Genomic DNA, 25,539 nt, shown 5'->3' with positions numbered 1-25,539 from the left:
GGTCTATTTTTATTCATAAGGCGCACTGGATTATGAGGCGCATTTTATGTAACACTAGTATGGAACAGGGTTGTCACCATGTTTTCCTTCTAATTCAGCTAAAGTTAAGTAAAATTGTGATTCTAAAAAACTTAGATTTTCTAGCCGCGGTTAGCAGCTAATGGCACCTGACAGAGCTACACTGAGGAACCCTGAATGTTTCAGTAAGCCAGGGCAATATTAGCTAGTGGTTCGTCCCATGTAGCTTGTTTTAACATGGTAAACATGCAGACTACAGTCCAACATACTTGCCTCTGAACAGCGAAAGAGCTAGTGCTTAGCGCTGTGGTTAGCTGCCAATGCTAATGCTGCTCCAGCAGTGCTAGCCAAGGTTAGCAGCAGGCTACAGGCCGATAATGCTCACCTCTGAACGGCTAAAAGGCTGGCGCTTAGCACTGTGGTTGGCATCTAAGACTAATTCTGCTCCAGCAGTGCTAGACAGGGTTATCAGCAGACTACAGACTGATAATACTTACCTATGAACGGCAAAAGAGCTAGCACTTAGCACTGTGGTTAGCGGCTAATGCTAATACTGCTCCAGCAGTGCAAGCCGGGGTTGGCAGCAGCCTACAGGCTGATAGTGCTCACCTTTAAACAGCAAAAGAGCTAGCACTTAGCGCAGCTAGCGGCTAATGCTAACACGGCTAGAGAACTAAACACTATCGATTTTTAGGAAAATGAAAGGATTTTAAGTGCACCTTAAAGTGCAATAAATACAGTATTTAATGAGCTCATTAAGTAGTGGGCCAACTAGCAACTAGTTAGAACACCATAGCAACCACCACATATACCATAGCAACACCTTAGCAACCACCTAGCAACACCTTAGCAAAACCTTAGCAACCACTTAGCAACACCATAGCAACCACCAAGGATACCATAGCAAGACCTAGAAAACCACCTAGCAACACATTAGCAACTACCTAGCAACACCATAACAACCACCACAGATACCATAGCAACACCTTAGCAACCACCACAGAAACTAGCACTGCACCAGTGGATAGGGATCATGAATGATACACTGCTACAGTACATCCTGTGACATGGCTTCACACTTTGGAACTGGGCCATGCCAGGCCACTTTTTGTCCCGCTTCCCTCAGGACGGAGGCTGCGGAGCATCAAGTGCAAAACAACCAGACTGAGAAACAGCTTCATTCCGGAAGCTGTAAGACTCTTAAACTCCACTTAACAACACACTGCACTGACGCACAAGGACAATTACTGCACAAACACGGTCACTTTACCCGCACTGAGACACTTTATTTTCTACTGCTCTAATTCATTTCATGCTGCTATAGCACATTTGCACTCTGGACTTGTTGTTGCAACCTGTCTACTCTTTCTATTTATTTCATTTGGGGTATTTATCTTTAACTATTTTGTATATTCTATTTTTATTGTATTCCTTTATTGTACTTTTATCTATATATCTATTTAATAACAGCTCCTGGGTGTAAACTGGATCGTGAGATCACAATTTCGTTCCACCTCATGTACCACATAAGATGCGAATGACAATAAAATCTCCTTGAATCCTTGAATCCTTGAATGCCAGTACCAGGGCAAAGAAATTCCAACAATGTGACTTTACAAGCAATTTGGACATGTTTCCAGGTTTTTGTCATTGATTTGTAATACGTGATGAGTTTAATATCTAGCCACGGTTACTGTTATCTGTTTGGACACACACTGTGATGCACATTTGGATGAAACTTCAGGATATTCTGTATAAGACTTTCTCAGAGGAGGAGAGAGGAAACACAGACATGGCCTATCCGGATAGAACTAAAATCCCAGAGAAGATCCTGAAAGAGAAAAATCCCAGGACCCCATGTAAATCCAATTCTGGCTGAAAAGAGCTTAAGAGCATTAGAACTGGAATCAAAACTCAGAAAAGGAACTCACAGGAGACAGAGGAAGTGTGATCTGGTCACTTTCACCAACATTGAAAGATTAGCGCGATCTAGCATGCTAAAGTCGCCAACAGTGATGTCAGAGAAGCCACCAATTAGCATAGTGTTAACATTACTTTTCTGACTGACTTATGTCAAGTGACCACAGGTAAGAAAGCTCTTCTCATACTCACATTTCACCCCCGCTGTCCAAAGGTGCATTGTGTCCAAGCTCAAGAGACCATTCCACTGTCCACTGTAACGGGTGTGTGTGTGTTTGTGTTCTTGCTTTGGTGTGTAAGTGTGTGTGAGTGTGTGTGTGAGCATGCACAGAGGTGCAGATGCACAGATGTCTCCTGCAAAAATGAGGCTTTGCTCTGCTCTAAACTGCCTGCGTGTGCTGGATCATTTCAAATCTGTGTGTGTGTGTTTGTGTGTGTGTGTGTTTGTGTGTGTGTGTGAGACGGAGGCGGCCCGTGCAGGATGTCCAGTGATTTGGTGGTCAGTGTGAGTGTATAGGATTACAGTAGTGCGCATGCAGGCCGGGCTGCTCGTGCGCTCCCGCTGCGTGAGCTTTAGCCTGTAGCATTAGTGTCGGCTGCCCCACCCCCATTAAGCCTAGCACGGCCTGCCCTCACACTCCCTCACCCGCTCACTCGACTGCCCGCCTTCATCAGCCCGCCTGACAGTGATCGACTGACCACAGAAAGACAGATAACGCTCCCTTTCATATCGTCGCTGTCCAATGAAAAACACTTATCTCCAAAACAGCAACTTTACAGGAGAGAGAAAAAACCTTGTAAACTTTAAATGGAAAAGAGTTTATTTCAGGTAATTCTGAAGAATTTCTATTGGTCTGTTTATCAAGAAATGTTGGCACAGTGTAACAGACAGTTTGTCTGTTCAAATTATGCAGTAAACTAAAAATCAACAAAAACGGAGATAAGTGTTTTTCATAGGACAGCGACGATATGCATATGTATTATTATAAACTGCACTGTCTGTTTCTACTGTCCGGGAAATATATATTTTTTAACTAGATTTTGGAGAATAGCTGTGAGAATTTGTTTGCATTTAAAATCCTTTCATTTTACCAAAAATTGTTAAGGAGCAGTAAAGCCACTCCACTGTACAGCGTTATACACGTGTCTAAGTAAAGTTTCTCCAGCACCAAGGCTGGAGCAGTACAAGCATTAGCTGCTAACCACACTAAGCGCTAGCTCTTTCGCCATTCAGCGTTAAGTATATCGGCCCATAGCCAGCTGCTAACCCTGGCTAGCACTTCTGGAGCAACATTAGCATTAGCCATTAACTGTGCTCATCACTAGCTCTTCCGCCATTCAGAGGTAAGTATATCGGACTGTAGTCTGCTCGTTTACCATGTTAAAACAAGCTACGTGGGATGAACCGCTAGCTAATATCTCCCTGGCTTGCCAGAACACTCATGGTACCTCATTATAGTGCATCCCGCTACCGGTTAGCCGCTAATGCTAATGCTCCAGCCTTAATGCTGGAGAAATTCGGGAATCTAAGCTTACTTTAAATAAACAAAAGCACTTTAATCACCCAAGTAAACAGTTTTCAGGAGAGAAATCTGTGTAGATTAACATCCAGCACTCGTTAGATGCAAGCGATTAGCGGGTAATACTAATGCTGCTCCAGCAGTGCTAGCTGGGGTTAGCAGCAGGCTACAGGTCGATAATGCTCTAAAACTCTAAACAGTGAACGAGCAAACTAGCGCTTAGTGTGGAGTGGCATTACTGCTCTTTACAACCTGACTGGTTTAATTCATACAGAAAGTGCACCGGATTATAAGGCATTATGCATAAGGCATAATTGCGCCTTATAGTGTGAGAAATAAGGTGATATGAACTCAACTTTGAACTGGCATATTACACTGCATATTACACTTCAAACAAAAAATATATATAAAGACTTAAGCATGTATTACTATTTTTTTTAAGACCTTCATGTAATAGAATGAATGTAAAAAAAACATGTCCACGTGTGTAAAAATGGTCCTGATCTGTTCAATAAACAATAAATTTAACTGTGTCTGTGAGTTTTTCTATAGAATACAATGATAATTTAGTGAATCATGCTTTGACCTGTGTCTCCACCCCTTTTAAAGGACCCCATTCAGCAGTATTCCTTCTTTTTCAAGGCCACTGATGCCCAGAGGAAAAGGTAAATGTGGGCATAGCAACAGTGAGCAATGGCAACAATGACCATTGCCCTGATGATGTTTGGTTCCAGCAGAGCCAATGAGATTGCACTTTTAACTCTGTGTGTGTGTGTGTGTACTCACCTGAAGCCTGCACTTCAGTAACGTACTGCAGGAGCTCCTGACCCTGGTGGATGACGTGGAAGGTGAGGTTGTTCATGGTGAGAGCTTTATCTGCATGATGCTGCAGACGCTGCTCCGCCAGATTCAAATCCTCAGTGTCAAACTCCCCCATCTGCTGAGACAACTCCTCATTCCATGACTCCAAGTCGGAGATGACCTACACACACACACAAAAAAAAAAACAAGAGTCAATCACAGATACTAGTATACTGAATTTCACCAAACCCAGCTGTTATGTTGTCCTCTAAGGAAAAGGCTTGTAAGAATGACAGATACTGCTCTGTAACCAGCGTCATATTTCTGTAAAATTCTGGAATTTTACTCCACAGTGTCAGTCCACATTCAGGGACGACTCTGTTGCTCTCAGCTTGTCCAGAAATGCATGTGTAAATTGTGTTCTGTGATGCAGAACCTTTTAACTGCTTGATACTAATTGAAAAAGTACAATGTTTTCCTTATTTTCCATGAAATTTCTACCAAAGTCTGTATTATATATATATATTTATATATAATACAGCATGCTAGAAAGACTTCTTAGAAATATGGTGAAAATGGTTTCTTTTGAATATCAAATACATACTGTATGTATTTTTTTTCCAATATCATGCAGCTTTAGTGAATACGGACCAGGATGTTTTCACACCAGCACTGTTTGGTCTGGTTAAAACGGACTCTGATTAGTTTGTAACTTTAGTGTGGTTCGATTGAGCAGGTGTGAAAACAGTAATCACACTTGTGGTGAGAACTTGATCCGATCTTGATCCAACCCAGCTATTAAATATACAGTACTCTTTTTATTTGAGCTAAACTGCTGATAAGTCATAGTTTAATCTGATATATTTGCCAGATAATGCTAATTACCACTGCTGTGAAAAAACACTGTCCCTGCTGCTCCTTGCTGTTTACACACGCAGTATGTGCTGTGTTTACTGCTCACAGCTGCGCGACTTCGTTTACTACCTGTGTCGTTCAGTGTTAAGGCAGATTCACATTGCACAGATATAATACGGGCTGGAACACAGAATCTTCTCTCTATATTTACTTTCTTGTGCCAGACAGCTCTGACCATTATTCTATTCTATTATTCTATTGGTGCACATTATGGTGTGTTTAGGTTTATGCCTGTGTGAAACCAAACCAAACAGAGAGGGAAAACGCTCCAAAAAAAAACCAAACTCAGACAGACACAAAACACTTCAGCAGATTTGAAGTGCGACATCACATCCAAATGTTTGCTCTATCGCATCAACACCTTAGGATTTAACACTATATTTCTATTGAGATTACCAATGGCACTGGTTTAGACTGGAGTGTTTTCTTTTTAAGTGCAATCAAGTTCTTGGAATAGATTCAGAAAGGCTACAATTTTTCTAAGTTCAGAAATTTCTTCCTCTAAATCATTTCCTACTGGCTGCCCTCATCAGATTTGAACTAAAATGCTAAAATGTATCAGCTAAAATGGGCTGCCCAGGCTGACAGCAACGGTCAACATCTGATCTGTACTCACAGCTCTTTAAGCTTCAGGAATGGCTCAGCTTGACCCTCCATTCTTGAGAGTGCATGAAATATTAGTATCTAGAGCTAGGAAGTCACTCTGGATGCCAGGAATTAAAAACAATACCAAAAACATAAAACCGGTGACAGCAGGTTCTGTCAGTGATGCAATCTGATATTACCCAACGTCCAACATAAGATACTAAAGGATAACTGAACAAAGTGTGAGTGTGTGTCTCTGGTACCCAATTGTGTTTTGGCAGTGTGAACTGACAGCAGTTATCAAGCAGCTTTAACTCTAGCACTATTAGCACTATTAGCACTATTCATTATTACAGCCCTGTCTCCCCACAAATACCTCTATCATACCAGATAACTACACTCCTGGTGAACCTGCTCACACCTAATATTATACATATTTTTATGTTAATAGTTTATGTTAATATAAATATCTTAATAGTACTTAGTAAATAATAACATACAAAAAAAATGATAATATTACATAGAGAGTACAGTGCCAGCTCAAGTTGCTAAAGCACTAATCTGTGTAATTCTTTTTATCCCAGTTTCTCCCCAATTTAAAAGCCAATTACTCAACCAACTAATTAGGACTCCCCCTATCACTAGTGATGCCCCAACATCAGGAACCTCTGCTGATGTAGTATTGCTGAGTAGCATCACAGTGCGCTCAGTGGAAAGCGCAGTGACTCGGTTCCAATACATCAGCTCACAGATGCCTGAAGCTGATCAACATCACCCTTTGGAGTGTTGTGGGGAGAGAGAGTGCCATCTACCCACCCACAGAGAGAGAGAGAAAGGCCAATCGTGCTACATGAACAGGATTCAAACCAGCGATTTTCTGATCATAGTGGCTCTGTAAAATATTACAAAGCTGGTGTACACAACTGTACTTAGGAAGAACAATGGGCTGATTACCTAATAAAAAATTTATATATATATTTTAAATTATAACATATAATTTATGACAACATACAATATGGTCGAAATACACCATACACAACTAATTATTTATTGTAATATTATTATTGTTTTTATTATTAAGCTATAGTTGCTATATAACATAATAATGAAACACTCTAATAAAGTGATGTGTATGATCGTAAGGTTTACCATTTACTGAAGATTCCACAGTACTCTGAGTGCGTCTTATCCAATCAGATTTCAGAACCAGAACAAACCCTTTTTATTTCTGTTTTTTTTCTTCTTCAGCAGAAAACCCTTAAAAAATTCAAACTTCACACACTACTACACTAATAAGCGTAAGATCCTTACACTTTACAACTCAGACGAGATCTCAGCCCTCACATCTTCACCTCACAGTGGAAGAAAAAACAAGAAGCCTGCATGAATCACAGAAGAGCCAGCCAGCTGTACCAGTGCCAAACTTTTTCATAAGCTTTTATATCTCCTCAAATAAAGCTCTTCACTCTTCCTATTCAGCCCACAGTGCCAGCATGTGCCACAATGTCTGGACACACCTATCCACAGATCGGTCTTCCTTATTTACTTATATCTCAGAAGAGCAACCAGAGGAGTAAGCAACATCTAGAACTACGCTGAGATTATAAAAGTGCTATTTTAGATTCTTCAATAGCAGCCGTCGCCTTCAGACAGCTTTACACACTCTTGGCACTCCTACAAGAAGTTTTATGGGGAGTCGTCTGAGCAGACGTGAAGATGATCCACCTACAGTCACATGGAAAAAGTCTGTAAATCCCCAAACCCCCACGTCACCTGCATTAATATGCCTGCCTAGTAAACACGCTACAAACGATCTTCAGAGAAGATTTCAGCATATAACAAAAAATCTGTACACAGCTCTGGAAAAAAAATAAGAAACCACTTAAAAATGATGAGTTTCTTTGATTTTACCAAATTATAAAACCTTTGGAATATAATCAAGAGGAAGATGGATGATCACAAGCCATCAAACCACCAAGCTGAACTGCTCAAATTTTTGCACCTGGAGTAAAGGCATAAAGTTATCCAAAAGCAGTGTGTAAGACTGGTGGAGGAGATCATGCCAAGATGCAGGAATACTGTGGTTAAAAACCAGGGTTATACCACCAAATATTGATTTCTGAACTCTTAAACTTATATGAACTAATATGAACTTATTTTCTTTGCATTATTTGAGGTCTGAAAGCTCTGAATCTTCTTTGTTATTTCAGCCATTTCTCATTTCAAGTCTCCTGCATTTAATGTGGATGTAATATCTGAGTCGCTGGTCTCTAGGACTGGACTAATTTGACCTAAAGAAAATAACACAAACTGTGCTATAATTGGGTACATGTTAAATTGCGCTGCGATTCTTACATTTGTTTTTTTGTTAAATTAGGCAAATTAGCTGTAACTAAATATTGGAACTTAAAAAAAAAAAAACATAAGAAATAAAGTTTGACTGGTGGTGGTTAAGTTTTGCATCAAACTGTATAAAACAAATAAAAAACTTAATTTTTGGAAGCTCAATCTTGTTTAACTTGTTATTGTATGCATTCAAATATTTATACAAAATGTCTTTAATGAGGATGGGAAAAAAAACTGTCACGTCTGGCACTAAAAGCACTCCTATCTCTCCCACATTCAGCTCTGCCTGCGATCTGCAGCCTCGGGACTACATTGCCCAGGATGCACCACAACCAACATTGCACCCAATCCCGATCACCTCACACAGCACATGACAACAGATCAAGCAGATCACCTGAGTATTAGCCACATGGTTTTACACCTATATAAGGGAGTATTGACGTTTTTCTATCTCGTTTGACCTTGTTTGGTTCATAATAATTATTTTGGTAGTCGACTAATCAAAAAAATAACCATCAGATTAGTCGACTACCAAAATTATTATTAGCTCCAGCCCTAGTGTGGTGTGCAGTTTTACGATGACTGATAGACTGACTGTGACAAAAAAAACTCTGTGTGACTGTGCATTGCCTTTTGCGCTCATTTTCTGAGATTTTCTGCAATTTTTTTGTGAAACACTCATCGAAAGGCAACAGAAAAAAAAGGCACATCTTGCAGATCTCCACTTGCTTATCGCAATGTTAGTGAACGGGCCTCAGGTACAGTATGGTGTAAATGTTTTAGGCACCTGTGGAAATTTGTAGTAAAGAAAAGGCTTCTTATCTGTGCAGTAAGTGTTTACTAGCTCAGTAAAACACGAGTATTACAATAAATACAAACAGCAATTTTACAAAAGCAGAGCTTTTACAGCACTGATTTCTTTTAAATATCTCCTAATCTCTCCACATCTGAGTTATTTCTAGATCTCATTATATCAGGTGAGCTGCTGACGGAACTGAACATATACACATGCTGGCTGAGGGCATCCAGACTAAAAATCCTACCTAAAAATGTGAAATTCTTGTTCATTTTTCCTGTATTTATATTTATTTGCATCTTTTAAATCATATGTGGTGCTTTTTTTTTCAGGTAAAAACCCTCATATTGCTGAGATAAATTGATTAGTGTAATTTTCTTAGGTGCCTAAATCTTTTGCACAGTACTGTATATCCAAACATTTGTCTGATACTGGAGCTTCATTAGACTGACTTGTTGCATTCATTCACCAGTGCTGGTCTCCACAACAATACCACTGCTGTTGAATGCTGTGTAACATGGAGCTTAGAGGTGCTTCCACATATACACACACACATACACACTGCATGAAGCCCATTAACTTCTTAAACCTGGACTTAAACCTGGTAGGTTTCTCACTGTAACAATTAAACTCAATTCAACTAAATGACTATACGTAACATATTAATGTCAGCAGATTTACTGAATAAACGGCCAACAGTTTATAGTACCTGAAAAATAAGACTTGATAGTGAAATAATACACAATAATCATAAAGTTTAGAGGGTTCCCACAACATACTCTGTTTCCCGGCAGCTGTGAGGTGTTCCACTGTCCATCTGTAGAAACATCTTTATCACCTGGTTCTTCTAGCGGTTCTTTAAGCGGTATTCCTAAATTGAACGGACGCTGCCAGACTGTAGCTTGGTAGACTCCAGTGAAGAAACACAGTGCCAAGGGTGTGTTTAGGAAGATACACATATACACACACACACACCAGCGCCCACGCCCGTCCGCATGCCCCAGCGCCTGCACCGCTCTGAGTGACAGCTGAGGCTCCACCCAGCTCTGAGTAAGTGGCTTAGGCTTTAGCGTTAGCCTCCATTTCATTTCTTTTTATTAGTTTTAAATGTGTTAACACGCTGAGCATTACACTAATCCTCTTATATCAGTAACATTTATCCACACGCAGATTCTGAACCTTCTGAAACCTGATCCCCCCCCCCAGCAAGCAGAACCCTGGAAAACACTTTCTCACCCATCATTCATAATGCAGCTCCATTTACCTGAAGACCCCCCCACTGCTTACAGCAGCCCCAATGGACACGAGTCTAACAGTGATAACGATAGCATGGTGGGTATTGAGTTACATCACGGCCATAGCTGGGTCACAATAGAGCCAAGTCTATTATTGGAGTCAGATTACTCTAGATCAGGTTTCCTGATAATGAACAAACATATCTGTTCAGTAAAGCATCACCACTGTACACTGGTATAGTGTAGCATATACAGCTCTGGAAAAAAAAAAATAAATAAAAATAAGAGATCACTTAAGTTTCTGAATCATTTTCTGTTCTGATTTTGCCATTTATAGGTATATGTTTCAGTAAAATTAACATTTTTGTTTTATTCTATAAACTACAGACAACGTTTCTCCCAAATTCCAAATAAAAATATTGTCATTTAGAGCATTTATTTGCAAAAAAATGAGAATAACAAAACAAAAAAGAGGCAGAGCTTTTAGACCTCAAATAATGCAAAAAAAAAAAAAAAGTTTATTAAAACAGTTTTAAGAGTTCAGTATAATATAATAACCCTGGTTTTTAATCACAGTTTTCATGCATCTTTGCATGTTCTCCTCCACCAGTCTTACACACTGCTTTTGGATAACTTTATGTCACTCCTGGTGCAAAAATTCAAGCAGTTCAGCTTGGTTTGATGGCTTGTAATCATCCATCTTCCTCTTGATTATATTCCAGAGGTTTTCAATTTGGTAAAATCAAGGAAAAACTAATTTTTAAGGGATCTCTTAAAAGTCAAAGTGTAATGCAATTATTAATAATAATGAAAAAAATATTATCTAAAAAAAAAAAAAATACAATAAATTCTTACTACCTTAACTTTACCCTGATGCAGTAATTTAGGCTATCCAAAATAGTACATAAACTTCTACTGGAAACATGCTCTAATATTGTGCTTCTTTTGTATTTTTACCTTTAAACATAAACAAAATAGTAGCACGGTTTGACAGGGTCGCACAATTCGACAGAACACCGTTTTTAAATTCAAATGAAGCAACAGATGTAGTCAATCGTAACTTTAAGATCTGTAATCAACCTTACTGTGATCTATAGTTTTATAAATCCATATTCTGCTGTTTTGAGCTTCTCTTCCGTGGTTGATAGGCAGCTGTTCTGTGTGTGTGTGTGTGTGTGTGTGTGAGGCTCGTATGTGTGTGTGAAGTCGCAGCCTGCTGTTCCTTGATTGGCTGGACGTAGCGCAGCGGCTGGATTCTTTTGAATAAAGTTGAGCTCTGCACTAACACTAAATTTAGATTTCAAGTAGCGGGCCACAAAATATCGTTCTGCGGGCCGCGAGTTTGAAACCCCTGGTCTATATGATCTGGGCTTAACACTTAAAACAGAGGGATGAACGAGTGAGAAACAAGTTTAAGCCCAACCTAAAGGGCAGTTGCTTAAACTTTGCTTAAAGATCCATTTTAAAAGTGCAGACATCCAGAAGTTGATCATCAGCCGTTTTCTCCCATGTTTGCTTTGTTGAAAGCTACTGTTGAACTATTGCAAGACTTTATCTTATACAGTATAAACTCACGTCGATGGCGTCCCTCTCAAAGATACGCAGCTGCAGAAAGAGCTCCAGTTTGATCTTCCTCTCCTGGAAGAGCTCCTCCATGCGGGCCTGCGCCTCGTCCAGCTGCTGCAGGACGCTCTCGATGTGGGCCATGGAGCTGTTGTGTGGAGTCTTATTACTGGAGATGGCCGAGTCTCTGCAGGAGAAGATTGTGGGGGTTTAAAGAATACTTTTTTTTTTTTTTTTTTTAAACAAACTGTGTTGTGATAACTTTTCAAGAATAAGATAAGTTTAAGATATGACAATAAGCAAAATCAGATTAGATTATTCAAAAGTGTCAGAATATTAAGCAATCATTTAACTCTTTAAAGCCAAGTCTATCAAGTCTATCTATTTGATACATATTTGATTTTTTTAGCATTGAGTATTAACCCTCCAACGGCAAGAGTGTTCCTGGGTCAGTTTTAATTAAAACAAAAATCCTAACAAGCAGTGTAAACATATAATTACTAACCCCCCCCCCCATTACTAATTATTCACGCTTACTGCAATGGTGTTCCTTACCTCTAGCAGGTAATGGTTCAATTAGGATAATTCACTAATTTTTCATGTTTAAACTATTTTATTTTTACAATACTTTATTACTTTTGAAAGACCAACATATAAAACACAATAGTTTTACGTAACATTGAAACATAACATTTTTTCTGTTTCAAATTAATTTTTGTAGCGAGTGTTTGTAAATATGTTAAATTAACCAGTTTCATATTAAATTTTGATTACAGTAATTATGGAAAGAAGATGTTTCATACTAAAAAACTACTTTTAACTATTTTTCTATTTTTAAGATCTTCAACATTTTAAATGGGGTCGATTTGACCCAGAACATAATAGGAGGGTTAAATAAATAACATAATTTTTCACAATAATTTATATAATATATAAATAAAATGGCCAATACTATCTCCACTCTTTGGAAGAGTGTTAAAAGAGACCAAACATAAAATGAAACTGCCCACTGGTATGAATACGGCTTCAATTTCCCGTCACCTCAAACCTAACAAAGACCCCACCATTCCATCTAGTTACAGACATCTATCCCTTATCAACACAGACATTAAAATTATAAGCAAAACATTAGCAAATAGACTAGAAACAGTTATTCCATATCTAATCCACCCCGATCAAACAGGTTTTATTAAAGGCAGACACTCCTCCACCAATATGCGTAGACTAATTAACATAATACAATATGCTACTGAACAAAAGTCACAAACAGCAATAATAACCCTAGATGAGGAAAAGGCTTTTGATAAAGTAAACTGGAAATTCTTATTTACCACATTACAAAGATTGGGTTTCGGGGAATCATTTATACAATGGATTAAGATCTTATACACATCACCTATGGCCACTATAACCACCAATGGTATAATCTCACAAGGTTTCACTCTCCACAGGGGTACTACACAAGGATGCCCCCTCTCTCCCCATTTATTTGCCATATCCATTGAACCATTAGCTGCAGCAATACGACAAAATATGATTATAAAAGGAATTCAGACATCACATACCCAACATAAAATCAGCTTATATGCAGATGATATTCTACTTTTCCTGCAAAACCCGTCAACCTCAATAAAAGAAATAATTAAAACCATCGATCAATATTCCAAAATCTCAGATTACTCCATTAATTGGTCTAAATCCACTATCCTACCATTAAATACAAACATATATATAACACCCCAATTCAGACACACCCTATCCCACTGAACACCGACTTTATCACATATCTGGGCATAAAAGTGTCCCCCAGCTGTCAGAGTTACCCAACCTTAATTATGTGACGATCTCCAACGCTGGACAAACCTTCCCATTTCCCTTATAGGCAGAATAGCAGTAGTCAAAATGACAATATTACCCAAAGTCAATTATCTATTTTCTATGCTTCCTGTCGAACCTCCCATTAAATGGCTAACATCCTTAGACGCATCTCTAAATCCTATTGGAAAAATAAACCACCTAGAATTAAACTTACCACACTCCAAAATTCCAAAACCCAGGGAGGTTTAGAAGCTCCAAATTTCTACAACTATTTCCTCGCAACGCAATTACAATATATATTAAAATGGATAAGCCCTTCCCAGACTGACAGTACATGGCTAGACGTAGAACAAACCCTAAGCAAAAATATTAACCATTTATCACTCATACACTTAAAAAGCATGCCTGCTTCAAAATTTTAACAATAGCAACAACTTTGACAGCTTGGTGGAAATTTCACAAAATCACAAACTCCACTCTCTCACTAAGCACCAACTCACCCATATGGAATAACCCTGATCTTATGATTAAAGAAACATTCCACTTCACTACCTGGAGCGATAAAGGAATCGCCCATCTTAAACATATATTCCACAACAACACCATGGTATCTCTCCCATATCTCACCCAGAATTTTGGCATTGGAAGCAATCATTTCCTCGAATTTCACCAGTTAACATCACTGCTGAGCTCCAAAATCAAAAAGACTGAAAACAAATTAAAATTACCATCTGCAATAATCGACATTATTAACATATCCTCTCCAAAAAAACGCTAAAAATCTAAAATTTATAAATCAATACCAAAACCAGACCCAAAAATAACACTCCCAACTAAACGATGGGAAGAAGATTTATCCATCACCCCCGATTCTGATTTCTGGATACAGATATGTAAAAATAACCTTCACATAATCACAACGGCAAATCTACAGCTTATACAATATAAAGTTCTCCACAGAACCCACTACACCGGACAAAAGATGTTTAAAATGGGTTTTACTGATTCTGAAAATTGCTCACACTGCACCCAAAACACCACAGATGACTACATCCACGCCATGTGGCACTGCACACCCGTACAAAACTTTTGGCAAGAAATTATCAGAATATTAACCACATCCTTGAATACCACTATCCCTCTATACCCAGAATTATGTTTACTAGGAGACACAACAGCAATCATCAGCACAACAAAATCAACCACGACTGCTTTACTTACAGCTCTAACCATCGCCAAGAAAACTATCCTCATGAACTGGAAGTCAAAAAACAACATCACTATTAACCAATGGAAAAATGTATTAATTGATCATATATCCATGGAAAAAAATACTGCTTTATAGTGCTGGGCGATATAACGATATCGATTTGTTTCGCGATAATTTTTCCCTCGATGACGATGATAAGCCTGTGCAATAGAATTCGATAAACATTCATTTCCATTTCCGTCTAAGTGGCGCGGCAAACAACGAAAACACAACGTGTAATCAATCCAGAAGACGCTGGAGCAAATTAATAAATAGTTAAGAAAATTGTAATAGTTATTCTCATGCATGCAACAAAAAACCCTAAAGAATAGTGGAGTATGGCCCGACACACGCAAACAACCATAGTGTTTGTACTTTGGGAATAAACGGCCGCACTGTTCAGCACGTTTTAAATAAATTTTAAGTAAATTTTAAGCACTAAATGTAATTAATTCAATTTATATTAGGACCTCGGGGCAGGTGCTGCAAAAATGTGTATGTGGGGCGCGGATTAAAGGAAGAGGTTTTTTTGCGGAGCGGTAACAGGACAAAAACACCTTAAGAATGATGTCTAAATGACTTTCCTCTAATCTAATATAATTTAACATGGTTTAAGGATATAAAATAATTTCTAAACAAACGAACTTTTTAATATTGAGCTTATGGCCCAAGTGCAAAAACACAAAATCATTTATCATTTAGATTATCTGCCTGAACGCGAGCCCGAACCCGAGCTTGAACGCCAGCCTGACTCAGGCGCTGCATGAACTCGGGCCGGTCGAGAACACCGCTTTCCTCTCAGATTAGGCGGAAGAAAATGGTCTTTTTTTTAATGTAACAAATCACACTGTGATTTTTGTGATATTTCCCCAATTACAGCTCAGCTGCGCGTTTAAAGCTCAACGCATGAATTAATCGGTGCGCTGTGCGCCGCGCGTGCTCGCGGGGGATTTGACGCGTCTGTCAAGCAAGTTAATGGACCGTTTTGGGGGCAGAGATTAAGAAGTACAGCAGGTACATCTCAGATTTGTAGTTTAATGCTCTACTAAATTACTGGCTTTAAAACTGGCTCATGATATGGTCGGTTCTGGCTGGATTTTTTCCTGCCTACAGGCTGCATTTGACGGAAAGCAGCTCCTCAGTCAGACAACAGTGTCAGCATACAAATCGTGTGCGTTTCCTACAGGACAAACCATTTAAAAGTGCAGATAAACTCATTAAAAAATCACACAGTGTCTGTCTGGCTTAAAATACTTTTAATAAGGTACAGCTTTTAAATTAATAAATCAACATTCATTAAAAATCCGTGAGAAGTTCTGTATGCTAAATGACAAGCTAAGCTAATAAGCTAATAACATTTAATAATAACAGAAAAATAGATATGAATTTGGAAAATAACCAACTAAAGTGAGCTCAAAATACAATAATAAATATAATCTAACGAATTTCAAAATATAAATTAGAAATATTGAACTTCAATATTAAATTCAACTTCAACTACAAAAAACGCAAGGACCGATAGAACATAACGAACAGAAAAAAATAAATTTGAAATTGGAAAAAAAGTTCAAAATGCTAAAAGAAATAAAACCTAACGAATTTCAGAATATAAAATCTAAATATTGCACTGCAGCAGTACAAAAGCCTAAGTGCTTAAACAAACAAACCAAAAAACAGCCTATCACAAATCATTTTTTGAGCCCGACCCAGCTGAGGAAAAGGTGGGAAATCTTTTTTTTTCCGGCTGGGTCTTGGAAAACTTTGTGGTGAATTAAAGGGGCCGAGTTGCAATTTTTGTTTTACTTTAATCAGTTTTTAATCCGTCTTTTTAAAAACAAATATTCCAATATTGGCTGCCAATCAGTGCCCAATATTCTGAGCTCAAAAAACGCTATTCGGGCCAGCCCTACTAATCTAATATAATTTAACATGGTTTAAGAATATAAAATAATTTCTAAACAAACGAAATATTTAATATTGAGCTTATAGCCCAAGTTTTTTTTTCAGTCATGGAAAATTGGAAAAAATTGGAAAAAAGCCCGAGTTCATGCAGCGCCTGAGTCAGGCTGACGTTCAAGCTCGGGTTCTGGCTCGCGTTCATGATTAATTTGTTTTTTTTAAAAACTAATATTGGAATATTCGCTACCAATTACTGCCAAATATCCGGAGCTCAAAAAATGCTATTCGGGCCAGCCCTAATAATTATGGAGATACAGAAAAAAATATTGTGATAAAACTTCCATCACTCCCTTATTCTCTCACTAATAAAAACAAACCTTTAAGTGTGACACAAAGTGATTTGATTTATATCGTGATACATATCGATATCGACTGATATGGAAAACTATATCGTGATAAGATTTTTTCCCATATCGCCCAGCTCTACTGCTTTACCAAAAATAAAATCCCTGAATACAATTCAATCTGGACATCCATCATTACCTTCCTCCAACAGTAATCAACCCACAAAATCAACCACTCCACCATGAAAACAGCTTACCTGAGATCCAATACCCAACTCAACACTACTGTCTTCCTAACAAACACATACACACACACACACACACACACACACACCTACAAAAATACATAACAAAGCAACACTTGGAATTATTTTGGAGATTATTTTTTCCCCATAAATATTTATTTTTGATGGTCCCACTAATTACTGAATCATTCTCTACCAACATTTAAGCTTATTCTCTATTTCCACCCATCTCTGTTTGATTTTTTTCTTTTTCCTATTTTGTATTATTATTATTTTTCTTTTCTCTTTTTTCCCCATTCTCATTACCTTCCTCTTTATAATTTGTTCCCCACTTCTTTTTATTTTTCTTCCTTATCATTTGTGAATCTCATATTTACCTATCTCCCTACCCTTCCTCAACCAATAAACAATAAAAATAAAGTCTTAAATAGTCCTCCGAAGAGGGGGGGTGGTGGCGGGCAAAAAAAAAAAAATAAATAAATAAAATCTAATATGTCTTCTGCTCTCTGGTGGATTATCTGTGCACTGCATACATCAGATTTTATTTTTTTTGTGTGTAAAAAGTAGAAAACCATATAAATGTTAGATGTCTTATAAAAAAAAAAATAATAATAATAATCATAAATAAATAAGTAAATTTAAGAAGTGAGAGAAAATAAAATACAAAATATGAACAACACCTCTCTGTAATTCAAGTTAAATTTAAGTAAATTCAAAGAGCACCTATCAAAGACTAACATTTAACTAACTATTTACCTCGCTTTATTAAAACAAAATATGTGTAAATTATGTGTAATAAGTAAATGTACATTTAACTTGTTGTTAATGTTAATTAGTTGTAATAAGTGTTTTGAATTTGTAATTTTATTTATTATTACATTTAAGGACATTTCAAGACATACAGACAGCAAATCAGAACAGATGTATCTTATACACAGGCTTTAACTATACATTTTCTAATTGCTTCTATTATTATTATTATTATTATTATTATTATTCATTATTTTTCCAATATTTTAACTTTCAATATCACTGACTATGCTTACATCTGCACACCTGCACAGATTAAAGGAGTGTTTTTTTTTTTTGTCACTGTGCAAAGCACTTTTAGCTACATCCTTGATGTATGAAAGGTGCTATACTAATGACAGCTTTAAAATGTTTGTGATGCTCCACTGAATGTAAAAAGGAAGAATAACATCTCTTTCACTGTGTAATATTACAGCACGCTTCTCTAATTTTTCATGACAGTTCTGAATCTCTCAGCTTGTCCAGAAAAGCATGTGTAATGAATGTCCTTCAGAGGTGGTGTAAAGTGACGGTTCTGTACCTGAGCTGCTGGATGAGGTCCTCTCCTTCCTTGATGACATTGACAGTGACCTGCAGGGTGGTCTGCTGCTGCTGGCCGAAGCGTTTAATCAGGTCCTGCACTGCTTCCACAGACTCAGCGTACACATCATCCAGCAGTTCCTTCTGCAGCTCCTCCAGCCACGTCCACAGCTGCACAGGTAATCACCACGGTATTAGTGACGGGGGATACACAGTAAAGTACTCAACTAGTGCTTCCACACAATATACTGCAGTACTGTGTGCAATACTGGATTGTCAGAGACTTCTTTGAAGTGTGTTCTGTGGTGCAACATTAGTAAAAAAAAAAAAAAAAAAAAAATTAAATGGCACATCTAATACTTTAATAAACATGTATTATATTTGTATTACATTTTAAATGTTAAGCTTTTGTCACTAATCTAATCTTAAACTTAAAATAAAACTCCTCTTATTTTTACTTTTATGACATAACTACCATTTCTCTCTATTTCTGTGACATAATGCACCATAGTGTGGCAAACATTTGTTTTCATCTCAAAAATACCTTTTAAATACCTTTGGCTAAAAGCTAAAGTCCAACCACTTTTGGCTAAAAGCTAAAGTCCAAACACCTTGGGTAAAGCTAAGGTCCAAACACCTTTGGCTAAAAGCTAAAGTCCAAAAACTTTTGGCTAAATTTAAATTCCAAAAACTTTTGGCTAAAAGCTAAAGTCCAAAAACATTTGGCTAAAAGCTAAAGTCCAAAATTTTTTGGCTAAAAGCTAAAGTCCAAAAACATTTGGCTAAAAGCTAAAGTCCAAAATTTTTTGGCTAAAAGCTAAAGTCCAAACACCTTTGGCTAAAAGCTAAAGTCCAAAAATGTTTGGCTAAAAGCTAAAGTCCAAACACCTTTGGCTAAAAGCTAAAGTCCAAAAACTTTTGGCTAAAAGCTAAATTCCAAAAACTTTTGGCTAAAAGCTAAAGTCCAAAAACATTTGGCTAAAAGCTAAAGTCCAAAAATTTTTGGCTAAAAGCTAAAGTCCAAAAACATTTGGCTAAAAGCTAAAGTCCAAAAATGTTTGGCTAAAAGCTAAAGTCCAAACACCTTTGGCTAAAAGCTAAAGTCCAAAAATGTTTGGCTAAAAGCTAAAGTCCAAACACCTTTGGCTAAAAGCTAAAGTCCAAAAACTTTTGGCTAAAAGCTAAAGTCCAAAAACCTTTGGCTAAAAGCTAAAGTCCAAAAACTTCTGGCTAAAAGCTAAATTCCAAAAACTTTTGGCTAAAAGCTAAAGTCCAAAAACATTTGGCTAAAAGCTAAAGTCCAAAAACATTTGGCTAAAAGCTAAAGTCCAAAAATTTTTGGCAAAAAGCTAAAGTCCAAAAACATTTGGCTAAAAGCTAAAGTCCAAAAATGTTTGGCTAAAAGCTAAAGTCCAAACACCTTTGGCTAAAAGCTAAAGTCCAAAAACTTTTGGCTAAAAGCTAAAGTCCAAAAACCTTTGGCTAAAAGCTAAAGTTTACCAGTAACTACCATTTCTCTCTATTAATGTGACATAATGCACCATAGCGTGACACAAAATAAATAAACACACATTTGTTTTTATCTTAAAAATAACTTTTAAAAAGTTTGGCCCACAAGTTTAACAAATCATGGGGACACAAAAAAAAATAATTTTAAATAAACAACACTATAGCACACATGTTTGGAAAAAAAAAACTGACAAAGTTAGTGACCCACCATTTTTTATATATCATTCTTTTAGATTTAATACAATATTAATAAAATATTTTTTTCTTCAAAAATGTATTTACAAAAAAGCTTGTTTTACTGCATACTTGTCAACAACTGAAAAAAAATTGTGTGTATAATTCTGACATTGTGTTGATTAGGGGTTGAAGAAAATATTTATATTGCTTTATTTTATATAATTTTTGTCATATAATATAATATAATAAAATGAACCCCAGGCACCTAGTTCCTATGACTGGCCCCCAATTTGACTTACAAAAGTTTACGAACGTTTACAAAAGTTACTGCTTCATTCATACCTGTCAAGTCTCCCGTTTTGGCCGGGAAACTACCGTATTTTACTCCTCTTTCCCGCCGTCCTCCCGTATTAGTATTTACCCGTAAATTTCCCGTATTATATTAAAATAAATATATATATATATATTATTGAGGAGACAAGGAACTGACCGCTCTGTGTCTCTTAACCAATCGTGGAGCCGATTCAAGGAGAAAGTCCCGCCTTTCAGGAGAAACAGCCAATCAGCTTGCAAAGGAGGGTCAGTGTGGGGAAGCCCCCCGTCGCTGAGAGTTCAGGCAGCTAGTTGGAGCAGCTGATGTTAAAACATATCTGGATATACAGCGATTTTTCTAAAAGAAAGGTAACGGTAGGCTAATCATATACACTGTGATGAGATTTTTCTGATAGCTGTTTAAAAATACTCGTCTCCGAAATAAAACACACAGATTAAACCTTTTAAAATAAAAAAAAAATACAGCTTGTGACTCAGTTTAAGCAGAAATGTGGAGAGGACCGAAATTAACTGAACTGATCAGGGGTGGAGTGATCAAAAGGAAGAAGTATTAATTAAAAATTATTGTGTAGGCCCCTTAGGACACATTTTTACTGATGGAATATATCTGGTCCATGTCCTTTTAGTAAAAGCTCATGATACTATGTTTAGGTCACCAACAGTCATTTTGCAGAATTTGTGCACCCTTTGTTCAATTTTACATCCATTAAATAAATAAAAAATATATCATACTAAAAAATGCATTTATGCCAAAAAAGACATGAAATCTTAACCTTTTTTAAATATATAGAAAAGGCTGTATTAATTTGGCTGTATTAAGAGAAAGACATATGTAGGAATGTCCAAAACATTTCAGATTCTGATAATCTAATTGTAGTGTGTAAGTGGTTCACATGTGGTTATTTTTTGTAAACCTGTCTTAAAATGTAAGGGATACTGAACCTTCATTGGGCTGGTAGGACGGCGTACAGTGTAAGCGCACAGAGGAAAATATCCCTTATTTTTAAATCTAAAACTTGACAGGTATGGCTTCATTACTCCACATGGTGGAGCTAATCAGATGAATAGATTGCAGTATATAATATTGGTTGTTAAATTATGTGAAATAAATCCATAATTCCTGGTATTTAGGAGCATTTTTTTTCTCTTCAGTAACAGATGATGTGAAGTACTGTAGAGAATTGTGTTATGAGTATATATCGAGTATCACAGAATTGCAGTATCAAGATACCACTGTTATCATGGGCAATATATTGTGGTATTATCTTAAGATACCATGTGATTCCCACCCCTAGTGTTGATTTTAGAGAACACATAGAATATTACACATTATTGTAATATTAATCGTAACATAAGCTTACTTTCTGTAGAACTGTCTGTTAGATATACAGCAGGTATACACGCATGCAGCAGCATTAGCAGCTAAAGCAAGCTAACTGTTAATCTGATAAAGCTAGCGCTAGTGCTAATTTGACGCTCAGTGTTGTGAGAAAGGCCTGGATGGACTGAAGCGGTCGACCGGATAAAGGCTGGAGATGAAGTCCGGCGGAGCAGACACTGGCTAGGCCAGGCTTTCCGGACACTGTTGTTTTCTCAATGGCCTGGTGAAGGGTGAGCTCACAGGATTAGCCATCTGCCTGTACTGGCACAGGCCAAAAAGAGCCAAGCTCACATCCCAGCAAGCCCTGCACTGCCTGTCCACTCCACCCTGTAGTCCCTTTCCACCTCAACCTCCTTCATTTTCCATCACACACACCCGAACACACACACTTTACTCTTAATCAGGAGTCTCTGTAAGCGCCCCGCTAGCAGATGGCTAACACTGCGCCATATGGACACATTAAAGAAAGTGCTGTTTTATGCTATTAACTACAGAAATGTAGATGATACATAATCATCAGCGATAAGGCTGTGTGCACTGTAAACACGGAAATGCCAAGAGTTCAGCATCCATCTGCACTGCAGTGAGCCAACCCTTCTGTTTAAGATGCAGGAGGCAGTTTTTACTTTATACATGAAGCTAAATAGTAACTAACCACAGTATATAAACCTATAAACCAAGATGGCAGCTGTTTGTTCTCCTTGTTTGTGAGGTCTGTGAATGTCTTATGTTTTAAGTTGTCTAGGGGATATAGATATGGTTGAACATGGGATATTCTTCATGTTTTTTCTTTTTTCTGTTTTTTTTTCTTCCTGATTTCCAAACTCTAATATATCTGGGACTTATTTTAAGGAAACATTTTGAATTGGTTGTTTGAGACATGTTTGAGGCCTAGCTTGCTACTGGACTGTTTGAAGCCCGGGCTACCACCAGGCCACCAGCCTTCAGCTCTATTGATTCTAGCTTCCACCAGACTATCAGCCTCTAGAAGCCAGCTTTCACCAGGCCACCAGCCTCCAGCTCTACTGATCCTAGTCTCCATCAGACTACCAGCCTCTGGCTCTGCAGAAGCCAGCTTTTATCAGGCTACTAACCTCCTGCCCTGCAGAAGGCCAGCTTCCTCCAGGTCATCAGCCTCTGGCTCTGCAGAAGCCAGCTTCTACCAGACTACTAGCTTCCAGTTCTACAGACGCCAGCTTCCATCAGACTACCAGCCTTCTGCCCTGCTGAAGGCCAGCTTTCACCAGGCCACCAGCCCTTGGCTTTGCAGAAGCCAGCTTCCACTAGACTACTAGCCTCCAGATCTACAGAAGCCAGCTTCTATCAGGCTATCAGCCTCCTGCCCTGCTGAAGGCCTGGGATTTATTTTAAGGAAACATTGAGGCCTAGCTTGCTACTGGACTGTTTGAAGCCTGGGCTACCACCAGGCCACTAGCTTCCAGCTCTATTGATTCTAGCTTCCACCAGACTATCAGCCTCTAGAAGCCAGCTTTCACCAGGCCACCAGTCTCTAGCTCTACTGATCCTAGTCTCCATCAGACTACCAGCCTCTGGCTCTGCAGAAGCCAGCTTTTATCAGGCTACCAGCCTCCTGCCCTGCAGAAGGCCAGTTTCCATCAGGTCACCAGCCTCTGGCTCTGCAGAAGCCAGCTTCTACCAGACTACTAGCCTCCTGCTCTATTGAAGGCCAATTTCCATCAGGCCACCAGCCTCTGGCTCTGCAGAAGCCAGTTTCCACCAGGCCACCAGCCTCCAGCTCTATTGAATTCAGCCTCCATTAGGCTACCAGCCTTCAGCTCTGCAGAAGCCAGCTTCCACCAGACCACTAGCCTCCAGCTTTATTGAATCTGGCTTCTACCAGGCTACCAGACTCTAGCTCTGTAGAAGCCAGCTTCTATCAGGCCATTAGCCTCCAGCTCTACTGAATCTAGCTTCCACTAGGCTACCAGCCTTTTTTGGACTTCTGTTGTGAAATCTATATGGTTACAATGAATTTCTCCCTGGCTTTGCTTGTTGCTGCTCTGACTCTCTGGGACTTAAGTGGGTCCACTGGGGTGTGCACATCAGAAAGGGTGTACTCCCCTCTGATCCTTCCAGACCCTCTAACAACTGCATTGTTTATCAGTCCATTTGGCCAGGCATTATCTCATTCTTATGTAGATACTTTTGATTATGCCAATTGGTTGTGTCTTGTTAGTTTGTTTGCTTTAGAGTCCAACTTTGTTCTATCAGAAAGGCCTTCTGCCCTACTTACAGCTACATCTTACTCTAGAAGGGCATTACCTAGCAATCACAATGAAGTTAGGAAACGTAACTTGTTGTTTCTTTTACTCCTGATTTCTGGCTTACGGATAAACCCTGGTCCTGATATTATTACTTGTAACACCCCTATAGAGTTTAAGAATAGGTCAGGCCTAGGCATAATCCATTTGAATATTCGTAGCTTGCTCCCAAAGATTGATATGATACGCATTTGGGCTAAATCAACTGATGCAGACGTTATTGTATTGTCTGAAACATGGCTTAGTAAATCATGTTCTGATAGTGCCATCCCTATTAAGGGATATAATGTTTTCAGGACTGATCGCCCCAAAAAAGGGGGTGGGGTTGCAATTTATTGTAAATCTAAATTTAATGTTAAAGTCTTAGAGTCCAAATCAATTTGCAAACAGCTTGAGTTTCTGGCTATCAATCTTGAAGTCTCATCAGGGTTTTCACTAACTGTGGTGGGTTGTTATAGACCACCATCAGCTGTTGCTGAGACACTTAACTCTTTGACTAAGTTGTTGGCTGATTTGAACCATAGTGAAATAATTGTGACTGGTGATTTCAATTGGAATTGGCTTTCATCTTCATCTGATGCTTTCAAGGACGTTTGTGTTACATTTAACCTTACACAGCTTATTGACAGTCCCACACATCCCAACCTAAAATTCCCAGATAAATCTTCATTGATCGATTTGTTTTTGACTAATGCTCCTCACAAGTATTCTTCTACAGGCATCTTCGCGACCGATGTAAGTGACCATTGTGTGATTGCTGCAGTCAGAAATGCAAAGGTGCCTAAAAATAATCCTAGGTTTTTGATTAAACGTAACATGAAGGCATTTGTTGAGCAGGGATTCCTTCATGACTTGTATGCCTTTGATTGGGAGCGCATTGAATTATGTAGCGATGTGCAGACAGCATGGGAGTTCTTCCTTAAAGGTTTTTCCTCCCTTGTTGATAAACACGCTCCCTACCGAAGGTATAAAGTCAAGGGGAGAGATAATCCATGGTTTACACCACAGTTATCCGACATATTGCAAATTAGAAACCTTGCATGGGCAAAGGCCAGAAAAACTGGGTCTGAGGCTGATTGGCTCACTTTTAGGCAACTCAGAAATCGTTTTTCTTTTCTGATTAAAAAAGCCAAATCTGACTTTTACCTCTCTGCAACAATGGAAAATTTAAATGATCCTAAGAAATTTTGGAAGGTGGTAAAATCTATCTCAGTTGATAAAAATCATAGTGATCTCCCACCCAGCATTGTTTACAATGACACAACTATATCTGA

The 25,539-nt window shown here is 38.2% G+C and overlaps 1 protein-coding gene across 5 annotated transcripts in view; it reads right to left on the bottom strand.

Annotated features, from left to right (window-relative positions):
- triob (trio Rho guanine nucleotide exchange factor b) overlaps positions 1–25,539 on the bottom strand; it is a 274,443-nt gene that overhangs the window by 113,361 nt on the left and 135,543 nt on the right. For all 5 annotated transcript variants that reach the window (XM_049480847.1, XM_049480843.1, XM_049480844.1 and 2 more), the window contains 3 exons: positions 18,585–18,754; positions 11,712–11,886; positions 4,245–4,440 (listed from right to left, as the gene is read on the bottom strand). In XM_049480847.1, the coding sequence (XP_049336804.1) occupies positions 4,245–4,440; positions 11,712–11,886; positions 18,585–18,754 (541 nt within the window). The remainder of the gene's footprint in view (positions 1–4,244; positions 4,441–11,711; positions 11,887–18,584; positions 18,755–25,539) is intronic.

Source organism: Astyanax mexicanus, chromosome 6 (assembly GCF_023375975.1).
Source record: "Astyanax mexicanus isolate ESR-SI-001 chromosome 6, AstMex3_surface, whole genome shotgun sequence".
Taxonomy (NCBI): domain Eukaryota; kingdom Metazoa; phylum Chordata; class Actinopteri; order Characiformes; family Acestrorhamphidae; genus Astyanax; species Astyanax mexicanus.
This window is presented reverse-complemented; position numbering and strand designations above follow the sequence as displayed.